The sequence below is a fragment of the Tiliqua scincoides genome, chromosome 3 (genome assembly GCF_035046505.1).
Source record: "Tiliqua scincoides isolate rTilSci1 chromosome 3, rTilSci1.hap2, whole genome shotgun sequence".
Taxonomy (NCBI): domain Eukaryota; kingdom Metazoa; phylum Chordata; class Lepidosauria; order Squamata; family Scincidae; genus Tiliqua; species Tiliqua scincoides.
The window spans coordinates 64,662,363-64,675,774 of NC_089823.1; the positions used below are offsets into that span (position 1 = coordinate 64,662,363).

At 41.4% G+C, this 13,412-nt stretch overlaps 1 protein-coding gene across 1 annotated transcript in view; it reads right to left on the bottom strand.

Annotated features, from left to right (window-relative positions):
- Positions 1 to 5,400: 5,400 nt before the first annotated feature.
- RIPK4 (receptor interacting serine/threonine kinase 4) overlaps positions 5,401 to 13,412 on the bottom strand; it is a 30,674-nt gene continuing 22,662 nt past the window's right edge. The window contains exons 3-8 of the mRNA XM_066621298.1: positions 12,271 to 12,419; positions 10,627 to 10,676; positions 9,473 to 9,631; positions 8,207 to 8,310; positions 7,825 to 8,080; positions 5,401 to 6,566 (exon numbers count right to left, since the gene is read on the bottom strand). Coding sequence (XP_066477395.1) covers positions 5,401 to 6,566; positions 7,825 to 8,080; positions 8,207 to 8,310; positions 9,473 to 9,631; positions 10,627 to 10,676; positions 12,271 to 12,419 — 1,884 coding nt within the window. The remainder of the gene's footprint in view (positions 6,567 to 7,824; positions 8,081 to 8,206; positions 8,311 to 9,472; positions 9,632 to 10,626; positions 10,677 to 12,270; positions 12,420 to 13,412) is intronic.

The following is a 13,412-nucleotide window of genomic DNA, read 5'->3' on the forward strand; positions in this document are numbered from 1 at the left end:
GCACAGCATGACCAAAAGCACAAGCAGGAAAATGAGAAAAGGTAAATCTAGCAAAAAAGTGGGAAAGCTGTAAGGACTTATAGTTTCTATACACCTGCCATGATTAGAGAACATTCAATATGAATGTGGAAAATCCAGTCCTTACTTAGCTTTGGGGCTGCCCACTGACCACAAAAGCACAGCCTAACCTGTGACTGCGCTTTCCACATGGAAATCACATCTGGAGGTACAGAAGGTCAAGCCTTCCACAGCACAGAAACAAATATCATTTGCTAATATTTGCATATCAAGCCTCTTCAACTAGCCTTTTCTCAGCCTTACTGAGAAAGTAAGCCTTTCTCGGGCTGAAGCTCCATGTTACATGCATCATTGTGTAATTGAAGCCTGCCTTTACTCTCAAGTAGCAGCAATTTGGATTGAGATCAGGTTCAGCGATGGGGGGCATTTAATGCTTCACTGTGTTTGGCATCACTAAAAGTAATATTTACAAATGATACCAGTATGTGTGCGTATTTAGCAATTTAACATATTTCCTGCTTCTGGTGAGGGGAAGGGAGGAAAAAGGAGTGCAGGGTTGGGAAGTCCCATCTTTTCCCCTTCAAAGATTTCATGGACACCCAAGCACTTTAGAGCCATCATTCACTGCCTTAAGGAATAGGCAGTGCTTTAAAAAACCGAACACACAGGACACAGAATTCCACATCCAGTACCAAATTTCATGCTTCGGCAATGTAGTCATGGCATGGAAGCACACCTCCTCCACCTGTCTCCATTCTGCCCAGCAACATGCCTGTTATTTCACATCTAAGCTTCACTTCATCAGATGCACATAGTTGAATTGCTGCCATGAAACAGCATGTTAGGATCCGTTTTGTTTTCCATTATCTGCCCAAGCAGCTTTCTGTTATTATAGGCTTATTATATTAAGAGGTGTGTTGCTTATTTCCCCCCCCCCCCCGCATAGTTACATGAAAGCCTAGGTCCACAAGCTTAGTAGAGCTGATGATTGAATGAGGCTTTGTATAACCAAAGCAAGGCAGTATTTAGCTTTGGTTGTTACAATGTGACAGATAATTCCCCCCACCCCCCAAAAAACTAGGGATACAAAAAGTGCTACCCTTACGTGTGCCTTTAAAATAGAGATTGTGAATGAAACTGTTAGGGCTATGACATCCACTCCATAAGTTTTGTTCTTTGAATCACCTTAAAATGAACTGAACATGGTCTTCAATTGCCAATCATTTGCACAATGGTCACTGGATGATGCCCTAAACAAATGAATCCACAATCCAGCCCCCCACCCCATTTCACAGACAAGTTGAAAATGTCAGGTTGAGCTTTAGCTTATGCTACAATGTTTGTCTTTAAGGTGCCTCTTTGTTCTATTGGAATGTTCTAATAGTGTAAACAACAATGGAGCCAACATGTTCCTGCCTGCTCTGAAAGGTTTTTCTTGGGGCCAAACTTGATGTAATGCAGAAGATTTGCAATCAAGATCTTCCATGGCTTTTTTTTTTTTTTTAAAGTAGCCATGAAACTTATCTGGGATAAGCCATCACAAACAGAACAGCATCTATTGTTCCTTTCTCCTTTTCACCTGCTTAGCAAAGACTATATGACCTCAAAAAATCCAGCAGGGTTGTTACCTGTGACAGTATCTGCCAATCAGGGTACTGATGTGATCATCACATGTAAGTGGCCATGTCTACAGGAAGATGTAGACTCTCTTGTACAACCCACCTCTGCAATTGACACATTCATCTTCAAAAGGGTCCTTAGTGGACCATCAGCCTTTGTAATGCAACGTTCTCCACTGAGAGTTTTATTAAAATGCTGTGTTAATGGACAGCTATTACACTTTGTTCCTACAGGCCCAGGATGAACAAACATGCCCATCGTTTGAACATGCTTGGGTTCTTCTGTGGCAACAGAAAGGAATGTTGATTTATTGCTAACCTCCCTGCAGGCAAATCTAAACCCTTTCATTCATAACCCTTCTGTTGCACACCCTTGACTCTGCAGGACAGGTTTACCAGGAAAACAAGACGCACACAAGCTTTAAAAAAAACCAGGATACCAATGTAGAGTGGTCTGTGGACATAAGAGATGTCCAAGGCCAAGTTCTCTTCTCATATTAGGAGAGGGGATCTGCAACTAGTGGCAAGTGACTAAGAAAAAGCAATTTGTAAATCTACAAGCATTAATGGTTCCAAGGCTCTCTTCTCCCATCAAGACAAAGTCCAGTTTAAGAGATAACACTTTTCTGCTTGCCTATCATTTCAGTGGACAGTATTCAGCCTTCTTTTAGCAGTGTTTCTCAAACTGTGTGTCAGGACCCACTAGGCAGGTTGTGATCCAATTTCAGGTGGGTGCCATTCATTTCAAATGTGTATTTTATTTTTAACATATTAGACTTGATGCTACCATGGTATGTGATTGCATTTGGGTAAACTGTGACAGATCTGTACTTTTAACAGGCTACTACATATATGCTTTTAACAATAATAATGGGGCAGACTCTCAGATAAATGTGAATAGGATTGCAGCATTTGGAATGGTTGGGGAATTTTTTCTAAACAGATCTGCAACTGCTTGAAAGAGTTAGGAGGGTTATTTTAAATACATTCTTAAACTTATGCTTACTTAATTGATTTGGTTTTATTGGGGGGGGGGGTTAAAAGTTTTCTTGCTTAATGACATCACAACCAAGTTAATGAAATCACTTCAGTGGGTGCCAACAGATTATCATTCTAAAAAGTGGGTCCCGTATTAAAGAGTTTGGGAAATGGTCTACAGAAATTTTCAAAATTAGGAACACACCCATTCATTAATGGCCTCTCAAACATTCTTTCATTAGATATACAAGATACATCTTACTCTTAAGTGCATTGAATTTATTGCTGTATTAGCCAAGCTTTTCTATTGTCCTTGCTAATTTCCATTGTACTGTTAACTTTCCATTAAATTCTAAGCTGTTTGCATTACCTATCAGTTTAATACCTTTCAGTCTGCCTACACACCATTCTTTCACCCAATTATAGGAAAAAATGCTAGCCGCTTAGGATTCAAGACAGTTCCACATGGATTCCTTCCTCCCTCCCTTCCCACTTAGTCTCGCTCTATTAATATCAATGTTAGCCAATCTATTTGCTGGCAAAGTGAAATAGCAACACCCTCAAATACCTGTTCAGGCAGCTGGTGACACAGCACCAGCTGGATGAATGGGATAGAATGTTTAGGCATATCACCTGTTTTGGAACTTGGGACTCCACAGAAGAGTTGCTTATATTGACAAGTATGTTTCCTATGGTAACCAGCAGCTCTCAGTTGGGAAGACACTTGCTGATGTTACCAGATTATTGTATTAAGGGTTTAGTTATGCAGGTACATATTGTGAAAGACTGCTTAGAAATAAATTTAACTGTCTAGGATGGGCAGCTTCTAACTCCCAATTTAAATTTTAAAGCAAACAACAGCTATAGCAGGCAAACTAACATTTTATTTTACAAATTACAACTCAGTTTGCATTTTACAGTGTGTTGTCACAATTTATAATGAACACCCACAGCACAGTATCCTGCTTTCCTCACCAATATTCTTGATTTGTCGGGAAGGAACACCAACTTTTGCACTCGCCTGACTTGATTGTTAAATATGATATCTTATGATTAAACTCTGCAAAGACAGTTTAAAAAGAGAGTACTAACGTGGTCAAGTCAATACTATTGGACTAGAAGTTCCAATGTGTTTCTGGAGAATTCCACTGGGTAGCCTGGATAGGACAGACAAAAGAAAATATTTCTTTACTCAGCGTGTGGTCGGTCTGTGGAACTCCTTGCCACAGGATGTGGTGCTGGCGTCTAGCCTAGACGCCTTTAAAAGGGGATTGGACGAGTTTCTGGAGGAAAAATCCATTATGGGGTACAAGCCGTGATGTGTATGCGCAACCTCCTGATTTTAGGAATGGGTTAAGTCAGAATGCCAGATGTAGGGGAGAGCACCAGGATGAGGTCTCTTGTTATCTGGTGTGCTCCCTGGGGCATTTGGTGGGCCGCTGTGAGATACAGGAAGCTGGACTAGATGGGCCTATGGCCTGATCCAGTGGGGCTGTTCTTATGTTCTTATGATAGTGTTGGTGTATGTGCTCAAGGGACAGCTACATTTTGCAGTTTTCAGAGACTGGGTTCAGAGAGAAGTTGGTTTGTTTCAAAAGAAAAGCCATCTTACAAGTAGAACAGAACTATTTTATTGAACTTTTGAACTTTGAAAACATAAAAAAGGTGTATTAAAACATACCCAGACCTGAAGAGTCTCAATTTTCTGAAGTAGAAAAAAGCGATGTACAATGAACTGAAATACTATATACACAGTATATCTTTATATTAAGTCTGTCAACACAGTCAGTTCATTCACAAGACACTGCAGTACTGTACATGTGGTTCAGTAATCTATACCATTTTAAATCTAACTTCTAGACCGTTACATTTAAACTAGTGTGTTTTTATGAATTGGTTTTTTAGCATCGGCATGCATGGACACACACAAACACACACACAGAACCAACTTGTGCTTTGTTCCATTCATTCACCCACTGACATCACCAGCAGTATCATGCATATACACAAGCTGGACTTATTTATTGCAAATAAATTTCTGTGCAACACTCCCTTCAATTTACATTCAGACACTTGCAGTTTTTATGGCAAGTGCTAGCTCAGGATGATCATGGGAAGCTAACCATCTGAGAACACAGAAATGTGTGGCTTTGAAATTGAGATTTCTACATTTTCCAAGGATCTCTTGCGCATTATGAAACCAACGTTGACAGCTATCTGCATGGCTTAAAGACAACCATCTCTAGAGCACTTTTCTTTCAACAATACTCATTTTCATATTGACTTCTGCAGCAGAGAAGCGTGCAAGGAAAAAAATCAGTTTCAAAAATATTTGAGTGTGACATTTTAAGACACCTCTCCCAACATTTGCCTGAATGCAAAAAGGATTGAAATATTTGATAATGGACTATTTTGAAAGAAAAAAGCAGCCACTTAGTTCTACCTAAGCTGAGTTACTCATCACTCCATCTCCAAGGTGAGCGAGATCTCCCTGCACTGAAGTCCCAGGTAAAGAGTACAATGTCTTTACATATGGCGTGCTCAACACCACCTTATAGGAAAGTGTTCGACACTGCTCAGGATTTCCTGGCTTCAGCTCCCGCACTCACTCAGTTCATTAGACTGCGTTGCTGCCTCAACAAGTAGCCTGGATGAAAAACAGACTAGCCTGCACATTTAAGCAGAGACATAAGTCACAGCAGCAGTCAGTCGGAGCAAAAACCCTCAGTGTGACTCCCGCAGCCTCAGTGGAGAGACAAAAGACAAACAAGCAGCCTCCGTTCACTCAGAGGACAACCGCAGCACAGTTCCCACTTGGCACTGCCAGTTGCAGTGGGGTCTGCAGTGCAGGGCACTGCACGTCAGTACAGGCACCGCGCCTTAACAGAATCTCCACTGTGCGTGTGTGTCCACCTCTGGCCGCCAGGTGGAGAGGCATCAACCCTTCTGCATCAGGGTCGTTTACATTTTCTACATTAACCAGCTCTTCCACAACTTCATCATGTCCATTTTCTGCGGCAAGGTGGAGTGCCGTCCTGTTTGAAGGGCCCCTGGCAAGGACGTCGGCGCTTTCGTCAAGCAACAGCTTGGTTGTCGATAAGTGGCCGTTGCGAGCTGCTAGGTGAAGCGCAGTACAGCCGTCTGCCGCGGCCGCTTCTAAATCCGCACCACGGTTGAGAAGCAGCCTTGCGGTACTGGTGTGGCCAGTTTCTGCTGCTATATGGAGAGGGGTGTGAAGAAGCACATTTCTTAGATTGATGTCCGACTGCAGTTCAACAAGTATCCGAGCAACTCTATAGTGCCCTCTCTGGGCTGCCAGGTGCAGAGGGGTTCTTCCATCCAGGGTCTGTGCATTCACATTCACACCTGGCTGCTTAGCCAGAAGCTTCACAATGGAGAGGTGACCTTGCCAGGCAGCATAATGCAAAGGCACCCAGTCATCTTTTCCTTTGATATCTACATTAACCCCTCTTCGCAGGAAGATGCGTACTATGTTCTCTTGGCCGTGCTGGCAGGCAATGTGAATGGGAGCTCTTCCTTCAAAGTCTACTTCATTCAGGAGGGCAGTCTTCTCAAGCAGCATCCGTGTGCTCAACTCATCCCCATTCTGGGCAGCAAAATGAAGAGCTGTCCACTGGTCCTCATCTTTAGCATTCACATTAATTTTCCTTGCTAGAAGCAACTCAACAATGGCTTTGTTCTTTTTCTCTACAGCCATGTGGAGGGGAGTGGAGCCTCTCTTGTTGGTCAGATTGGGATTGGCATTATACAGAAGGAGCCACTTGACACATTCTTCTTGGCCCGATTCAACAGCTAAATGCAAAAGACTAGAGTTCCCATCCAGAACAAGGTCCACATCCTGAGGCTGAAGGATCTTCATCAGTTTGCCAGTGTCTCCAGATGTGATAGCCTCGGTCAGCTTTCTTTTCTGGATATCAGTTGTGCCAATATCTGCAGACACAAAAAGCAACAGTAGAACCTGATTATAATCCCACTTTCATATGTCAAACTGCTGCTGGATGTTAAAGGCACAGGAGCCACACTAGAAAAACACTGTGGAAACTCCCTTCCCAGGTCCTCAATCTGGCAATTCACTATAAAGCCAGAAATATAGAGTTTTTCTATCCTCCCCACCTTCCCCCCCCCCCAATCTGGACAGGTTTCTTCATGTCTTTATCCACCTGGATTGCACTAACCATCAGCTTTTGTTATGCACAGTTCTAATGTGGCTTCTAGGATCACATGCACTCAACGAATATAAGAACATGTGAAATCACACACAGCTAAACAAGCAAGCTTTTAAGCCATTTCTGCCCAATGTTACATATACGCAGCAGGGATCAAATGTGTGGGCTGGGCAAAAATGGATATTAATGACAGCACTTTGAGCATTTAGGTAAAAGCCTATTGTATTTCCAAAGAAATATCAAAAGCACGTGTGTGTCCGTGTCAAAGACTCTTTAATACTCTTAAATCCTTAAGTGCAAATAAGTACTCTAGTTCATCTCCCTGGTCAACTTCTGTTTCAGATACTTTCTAAAAGCCCAAGTATAAATTTTGGGCCAGTTTGCACAGCAAGCATTTGTTTTAATGTGCCCCCAACACTTGAATGCATCCATCTAGACCATATAACGTGAGTCAGAGCTCTCACAAATGTTGAACCTTTCAGTTATTCTTGGGATGCCGGAAAAACAAAATGCTTTCCACAGATAATGAAAATCATCCTCAAGTCCTATTTGTGGATTCCCCAGATCATTGCAATGCATTCTTCATACTAGTGCATTCCCAAATCCATCACAGAAGCTTTTGACTATATGAACCCTTCATCAGGCACCTGGATTTTAATGCCTATGCCTTTGATTAGCTGTTTCACTATCAACTGGATGAAACAAGAACACCATTCTGAGGTAAAAGTAAACTTTGCCAGATAGATGTCAAGATCTTGGCTCACCACCTCTTAGAAAGCATGAGTTGACCAAGGAAGGTGAGGAAGGACTAAAATGCACCTGCAAAATGCCTAAAAAGCATTCAACCAAAAGTCATCATGCCACAAAAAAGATACTTTTGGATCACTTGTTGATGCAGTGCACAAAATATTTGTCTCATAGCAAAGTTAACCAGCCACCACTTATTCAGTCTTCACACCAGCCTCAATACACGCCCAGATTTGTCTGTCAAGGGTTGTTCCACACAAGCACAAAATTCTTACCAGTTCCAGAATTCTCCCTCTCAAATGACAAAGACAGGGAGCCTCGTGAAGAAAAGGCAGAGTCCACAGAAGACACTCCTGAAAGCCTCTTGTCACTGGAACCAAGCCTAGATTCAGAAGCGCTACGGCTTCGCTCTTCAGGCTCTTCTGTCTGGGCAATCCCAGAATCCAGCTGGGACAACAACTCTGAGAGGCTATAATCTTTCACAGATGTGGGATGAGCATCTTGCTTTAGCTGGGATAACACAGGAATCTCCTGGAAGGAGTGGAGGAAGGGGGGGAACAAACCATGTTCCATATTAAAAGAGATAAAAGTACCATTCAAAAGAGCAAGAGAGCAGAAAAATCAAGCTCTGCTTATATATACTTCTCAAGTATGTACCTTGGGATACGTCTCTTGAGTATTCTTGGTGTCTTCCTGAACTGCTGTTTCCTTTTGTTCATTCTCTGGTTTTTCACAAAGGTCTTCTGTTTCAGAGGTGATTTCTTTAAAAAGGAAAAAAAACACACCAAAATAAATTGTTTGTAATGGTTAGCTGATCTTCCACATTTGCTGAAAAGGTGGCAGAGAATTAATTGCTTCCCATTCAGAAGTTTGGTTAACCAGTCCTTTTGCCTAAGACTCAGCAAATTTGAAGATGGCAAGTTATGCCACAGCCCTTGGAAGAAAAAGAACAGGAAAGGGCCCCCCTCTGCCTCCTCCAGACCATATCCTTCCCCAATATTCTTTACTTCCTCTGTGCAAGTAATTATATCTATGGAGAAATTCTGCACTATGAATATCGTATTATGTAACCATAAAACTTATTCAACTGGAATTTTTAAAAGTGCCAGTTGTACAGCTTAGCCAGGATATGGAGCAGTTCTCATATTTTAGCACCAGGAACTAGAAAGGGGGAAGATCAGCAGTAGCATCAAGCAAAACATCTGTATTCACCCTCCCCAAAAAATCTCTTCTAAAATTGCTCACCACCGCATATTTTGTTTATTTTTATTAGAATAACTCTTTTCTGAGGCTCTTATCTTCAAAGAAGTAAGGACTAAGATAAATGAAACCTACAGAAGTTCTTTGGGGTCTGGAACGTAGTCCAGATGTGGCATTAAAGCTGTATTCTACTGCACATTCTGTGCTATGCCGATTCCTTGACTCTTTGATATCTAGATCAGTATTTTAAGGCTGACCAAGGAGGACTCCTTATTTAACCCATTTTTGCCCACCGTGTAGGTGTACACATTTAGTCCTGTTTCGTATATGCAAAATTGGGCAGAAATGGCTTAAATTCTTACAACTGGTGAAAGCTATTTGTCACTGAAGACGCACTGAGAATCTAAAGCTGTTGTCTTAAAGTTACACTACAACATATGGACTCAGAAGTTTACCCTAGATTGGGGAGTTAGCTGGATCAGTACACATCTGACATCAACCATGATTAGACATTCAACTATAATCCCTCCTTTGTATTGAGTAAGTTCACCATATTGTTGCTTGTACAGAACATTTGGATGTGTATGCATTCATCATTTTGCAAAGTTTTGCAAAACTAGTGAGTCACTTCAGTGTTTTGGTGGAGTTCTGAAAAGGATTAGTTAATACGGCCCTGAACCCTGAAGTGACTCACTAGATTGTAAAGGTTAGAAGGAACTTTACCTTGAAATGTTGGCCTCTTGCTAGGGTCATCTTGCCAGCATTTCTGCATCAATTTGATCAAGTTGTTACATGCATGAGGTCTGGACTTCGAAACAGCTGGTAGTTCTGGGCGATGGCCATTAACTACTTTCACCATAATATGGAGAATATTATTTTCTTCTGCAAAGCAAAAGCACAAAATGGTAGTACCGTGGCTGAAGAACACTCACTCCACACAATAAATTTGGGTCCTATCTCAGGGTGCTTCACTTTTTTAAACACTTAGCCAAACACAGAATAATAAGATCAACTTGTACAGAAAGCTGAAAATAGGACAATCCACTTTTCTCTGCCTGTTTGCAAAAATAAAAAAGGGGGGGAATGATTAGAATACATAGTGCGCCAGAAATATATTGGAGGAATGAAGTTATTTAGGTTAAAGATTACTTTGGATAGATAAAGCACCACACTAAATAAGTGCATAATGATCAGATCATGATTATTCATACTAATGTGAATTATTAGAGGTGCTTAATTCTGGGCTAGAGGGAAGGTACTACAACTTTCCTCAAGTTGCCCCCCCCCCCATCACACACAAGATACAATCATTTTGGCCCTGGGATATGGAGATGATTCCAATCATGTTTTCCTGGGCTAACTGCAAATGGGTTATTATTGTGTTCAGTTTTTTATTTATTAGCTAATAACTTATGAAGCTGCTGGTGATGGCAAGAGATGTGTGGTCTGCTTCTCTACTGCAGCTCACCTAACACTTCCTTCGAGAAACTTTCGGGATTCTATTGTTCTTTGTTTACCATACACAGTGATCCTGATTCCTCTATTTGTCACGAGGAGACTGCTGGATACATGCATGGGCAGCAGGGGGTTGGACTTGGTAGAATTTTAGCCTCTGACATGTTTTGTATTCTGAGGCCTCCAGTCTGAAGTATGCATTTCAATGCAAAAAGGAGAGCTGAAACTTCAAAGCCACCCTCAAAAGGCGTGGACAATATTTTAAACATCCAGGATAGATCATGTCAGCGATTATGAAGGCTGGGTATACTGAAGGCAAGCCACGTCATGATGGAAGAGATGAGACAGACACTCTTGAAGAGCTTTGTTTGATACGGCTCATTTAAAATATGATCTACATAGCCCAAATTTTATTTGCCTACCTGAAAAAGGCTTCTTCTGCGTGAGAACGCCCCAGATAACAATGGAAAAACTGTAAGAGAAACGTTTCTAATGTTACAATCCAGTTTAAAACACTAATGCATTATTTCTTTGTTAGACTATGTAGTGTTCATCATGGCAGATCACTGAATACAATCAGTTCTCTTTATACACAAATTCATTATCTGAGCAGGGCAGAATTGCTACCTTCCCTCATTATCTGCCCCTCTGTTCTCATTATCCACTATGCAGAGACCTTCCAGGGGATGCAAGGACCTTCAGAATGGCACCTGTGACCAGCAGAGACCCCTTTAAAACAGCTGGCTGAAGTTTCTGCCAGTCATTTCAAAGGGTTCTGCATTCTGAAGGTCCCTGCAGCCTCTGGGGGGTCTCTGCAGCAATCAGAAGTATTTTGACACGTCCTGCTGCACTCTGCTGGCTTCCTGAGGGTCCCTGCTGGATTCTTCTGACAGCACCCCTTCCCTCCAGGATAACCCTTGTACCTAACCCCACTGATGGCATAGGATCAATGGTTCATTATCTATGAATTCACTACCCACTAGGGTTTCCGGGAACATTAAAATAAGAATAGGTCCTAGCCTGAAAATTGCCTTGCTAAACTCACTAAGTCCTATCCAATCCATCATTACTTTGTCAGCTGCAGCCAGCCTGAAGCTTCTGGAGTCTCACGCCCAAGGCACCAAATTGAACACTTGGCCCCAGTACCCATTAATCAGAATACAACATCACTGAACCTGGAGGTTCCATTTGGTGCTCACCACTAATAGCATGGCGCAAGGCGCAACTATTCCTCAAGTTCTTTCCAAAAGTCATTTAAGCTAGTAGGTCATTTCCACATCTTATGGACACTGAATTTCATATGCTAATTATGCATTCTGTTCAGAATCATTCTCTCTTGCTTGCCCTGAACCTATAGCTAATCAGATTCATTGATAGGCAACAAGATATTATGGATCACATCCAACTGTGTTGCACAATCTTTTATACTTTACTACTTGCAACATACCAATAAGGCTTTATTGGTCACTAATGGTTGCCAGTCTACTATATGAGAGTTACTACTCTTAACACATCTTAACATGATTACACTGGAAAATAGTATCAAAGTAACTGCCAGTGAATATAGAGGGCTGCTTGTATACTGCTTTGCCACAATCCGAATTCAGCAGACAAATATTGTGTTTTGATTGATCCTGAATGAACTATGACACCATGTCTGAAACCTGCTCTGAATCACTCTCAAGTAGTTAACCTGTCCAGGTATAACCTGGAACAATTTGACCCAGATGGCAAAGAAAACTAGAAGTATCTGAATCAACTAGGTTTTAACACTGCTTCCAAAGGATATTTACAGATTACCTTGGAATGCAATACAAGGAAGAACATGAATACACATGGTAGCTAGGCTAATGAATCAGCATGATAAGTATGCGTTAAAGCCCCAGCAGCTTCTTTAGATCGCTTCAAAGATGCCGAGTTTTACACAACTGGCCTAGTGTATGGTATAGATCATACACAATTTAATAGTCTAGAAGACAATATGTAATCAGTCATTAAATTCTTGAACTTGCTATGGAACGTAAGGAGCTGGGTAAAAGAAAAGATGGTGAGGAACAGGTACAGACCTGTAGACATCATGCTTGGTGTCAAAATATCGGTTTTTCTCCTTAATGCGTTCTGGAGGCAGGTATGCAATGGTACCACAAAGTCCATCCATGCTGAGATCATGAGAATGAGATAGGCCATTGCACTTGGCCAATCCAAAGTCTGAAATCTGTTTAAAAATATTTTAAAAAGCACATATGCAGCAATTATTTGGGAGACAACTTCACTGGAACCTTTATTTTAAGATGCTCCATTTTACTACATTCTCCTATAAATTAGTTAACAACTATCATTTGGAAGTGTGAAGCCAGTAAAAGAAGTATGGAGGCTCGAGAATACAGCAAGTTTTTATAAAAATATAAAAAAAGACCCATAGCTAAGCACCTTTTTAAAAAGCTAAATCAACCTGTAAGAGCAAGGCTGGTAAAACAAGCAACACTTTGCAAACGCTCTTCACAGCTCAGCTAATAAAAATGGCACCTATATTTGGCTTTCATTCTGCAATACCACACATTCCTTTAGCCATTGCTGAAGAGGCATGTGCAGTCCCTCCACTGTAAGTAATTTCTACCGCAAGTAGAAATTCTACCGCCTTGGCACACAATCTAGTCAAACTGTGAATTTTTATGCTCCACTCCTTTTAAAAAGAGAGAGAACTGAGCATGTGTTGATATCAACTGGACTTAAATGCTTAACTTCCACTGGATTGCACACTTAGGTTTTGACCCTGCAAGCAACTGGCATTGATTTCAAACACACTGAATAGATGTCAGCTGGTTCATTTGAGTGAACAGTTATGCACCAAGCATGTTCATTTCATCTTCCATATTCCCCTCTTCAATACATTCCTTGTTTTTTTTCTTTTCCCCCTCTTTTTCCAGTTCTCCTTCCTGTCTGTTTCATTCACCCCTCCATTCCCTTTCTCTGTGCCTCTCCAACCTTTCCCTTTCTTGTTTCTTTCAACCTGAAGCAAGTAAACATGACCGTCAAAATGAACAGGTTGCAAGAGGATCATTTGAAAATTTTACTCTCTGGCCTGTCCCCCTTTTTCCAGTTTATTGCCAGTATCTCCCTGGGAATAAGCCTCACTACACTCCATAGCACTTTCTTCAGAGTAATTATGATTTGATTATATGGCAAGGCTGAAGCACTCACTCAATGC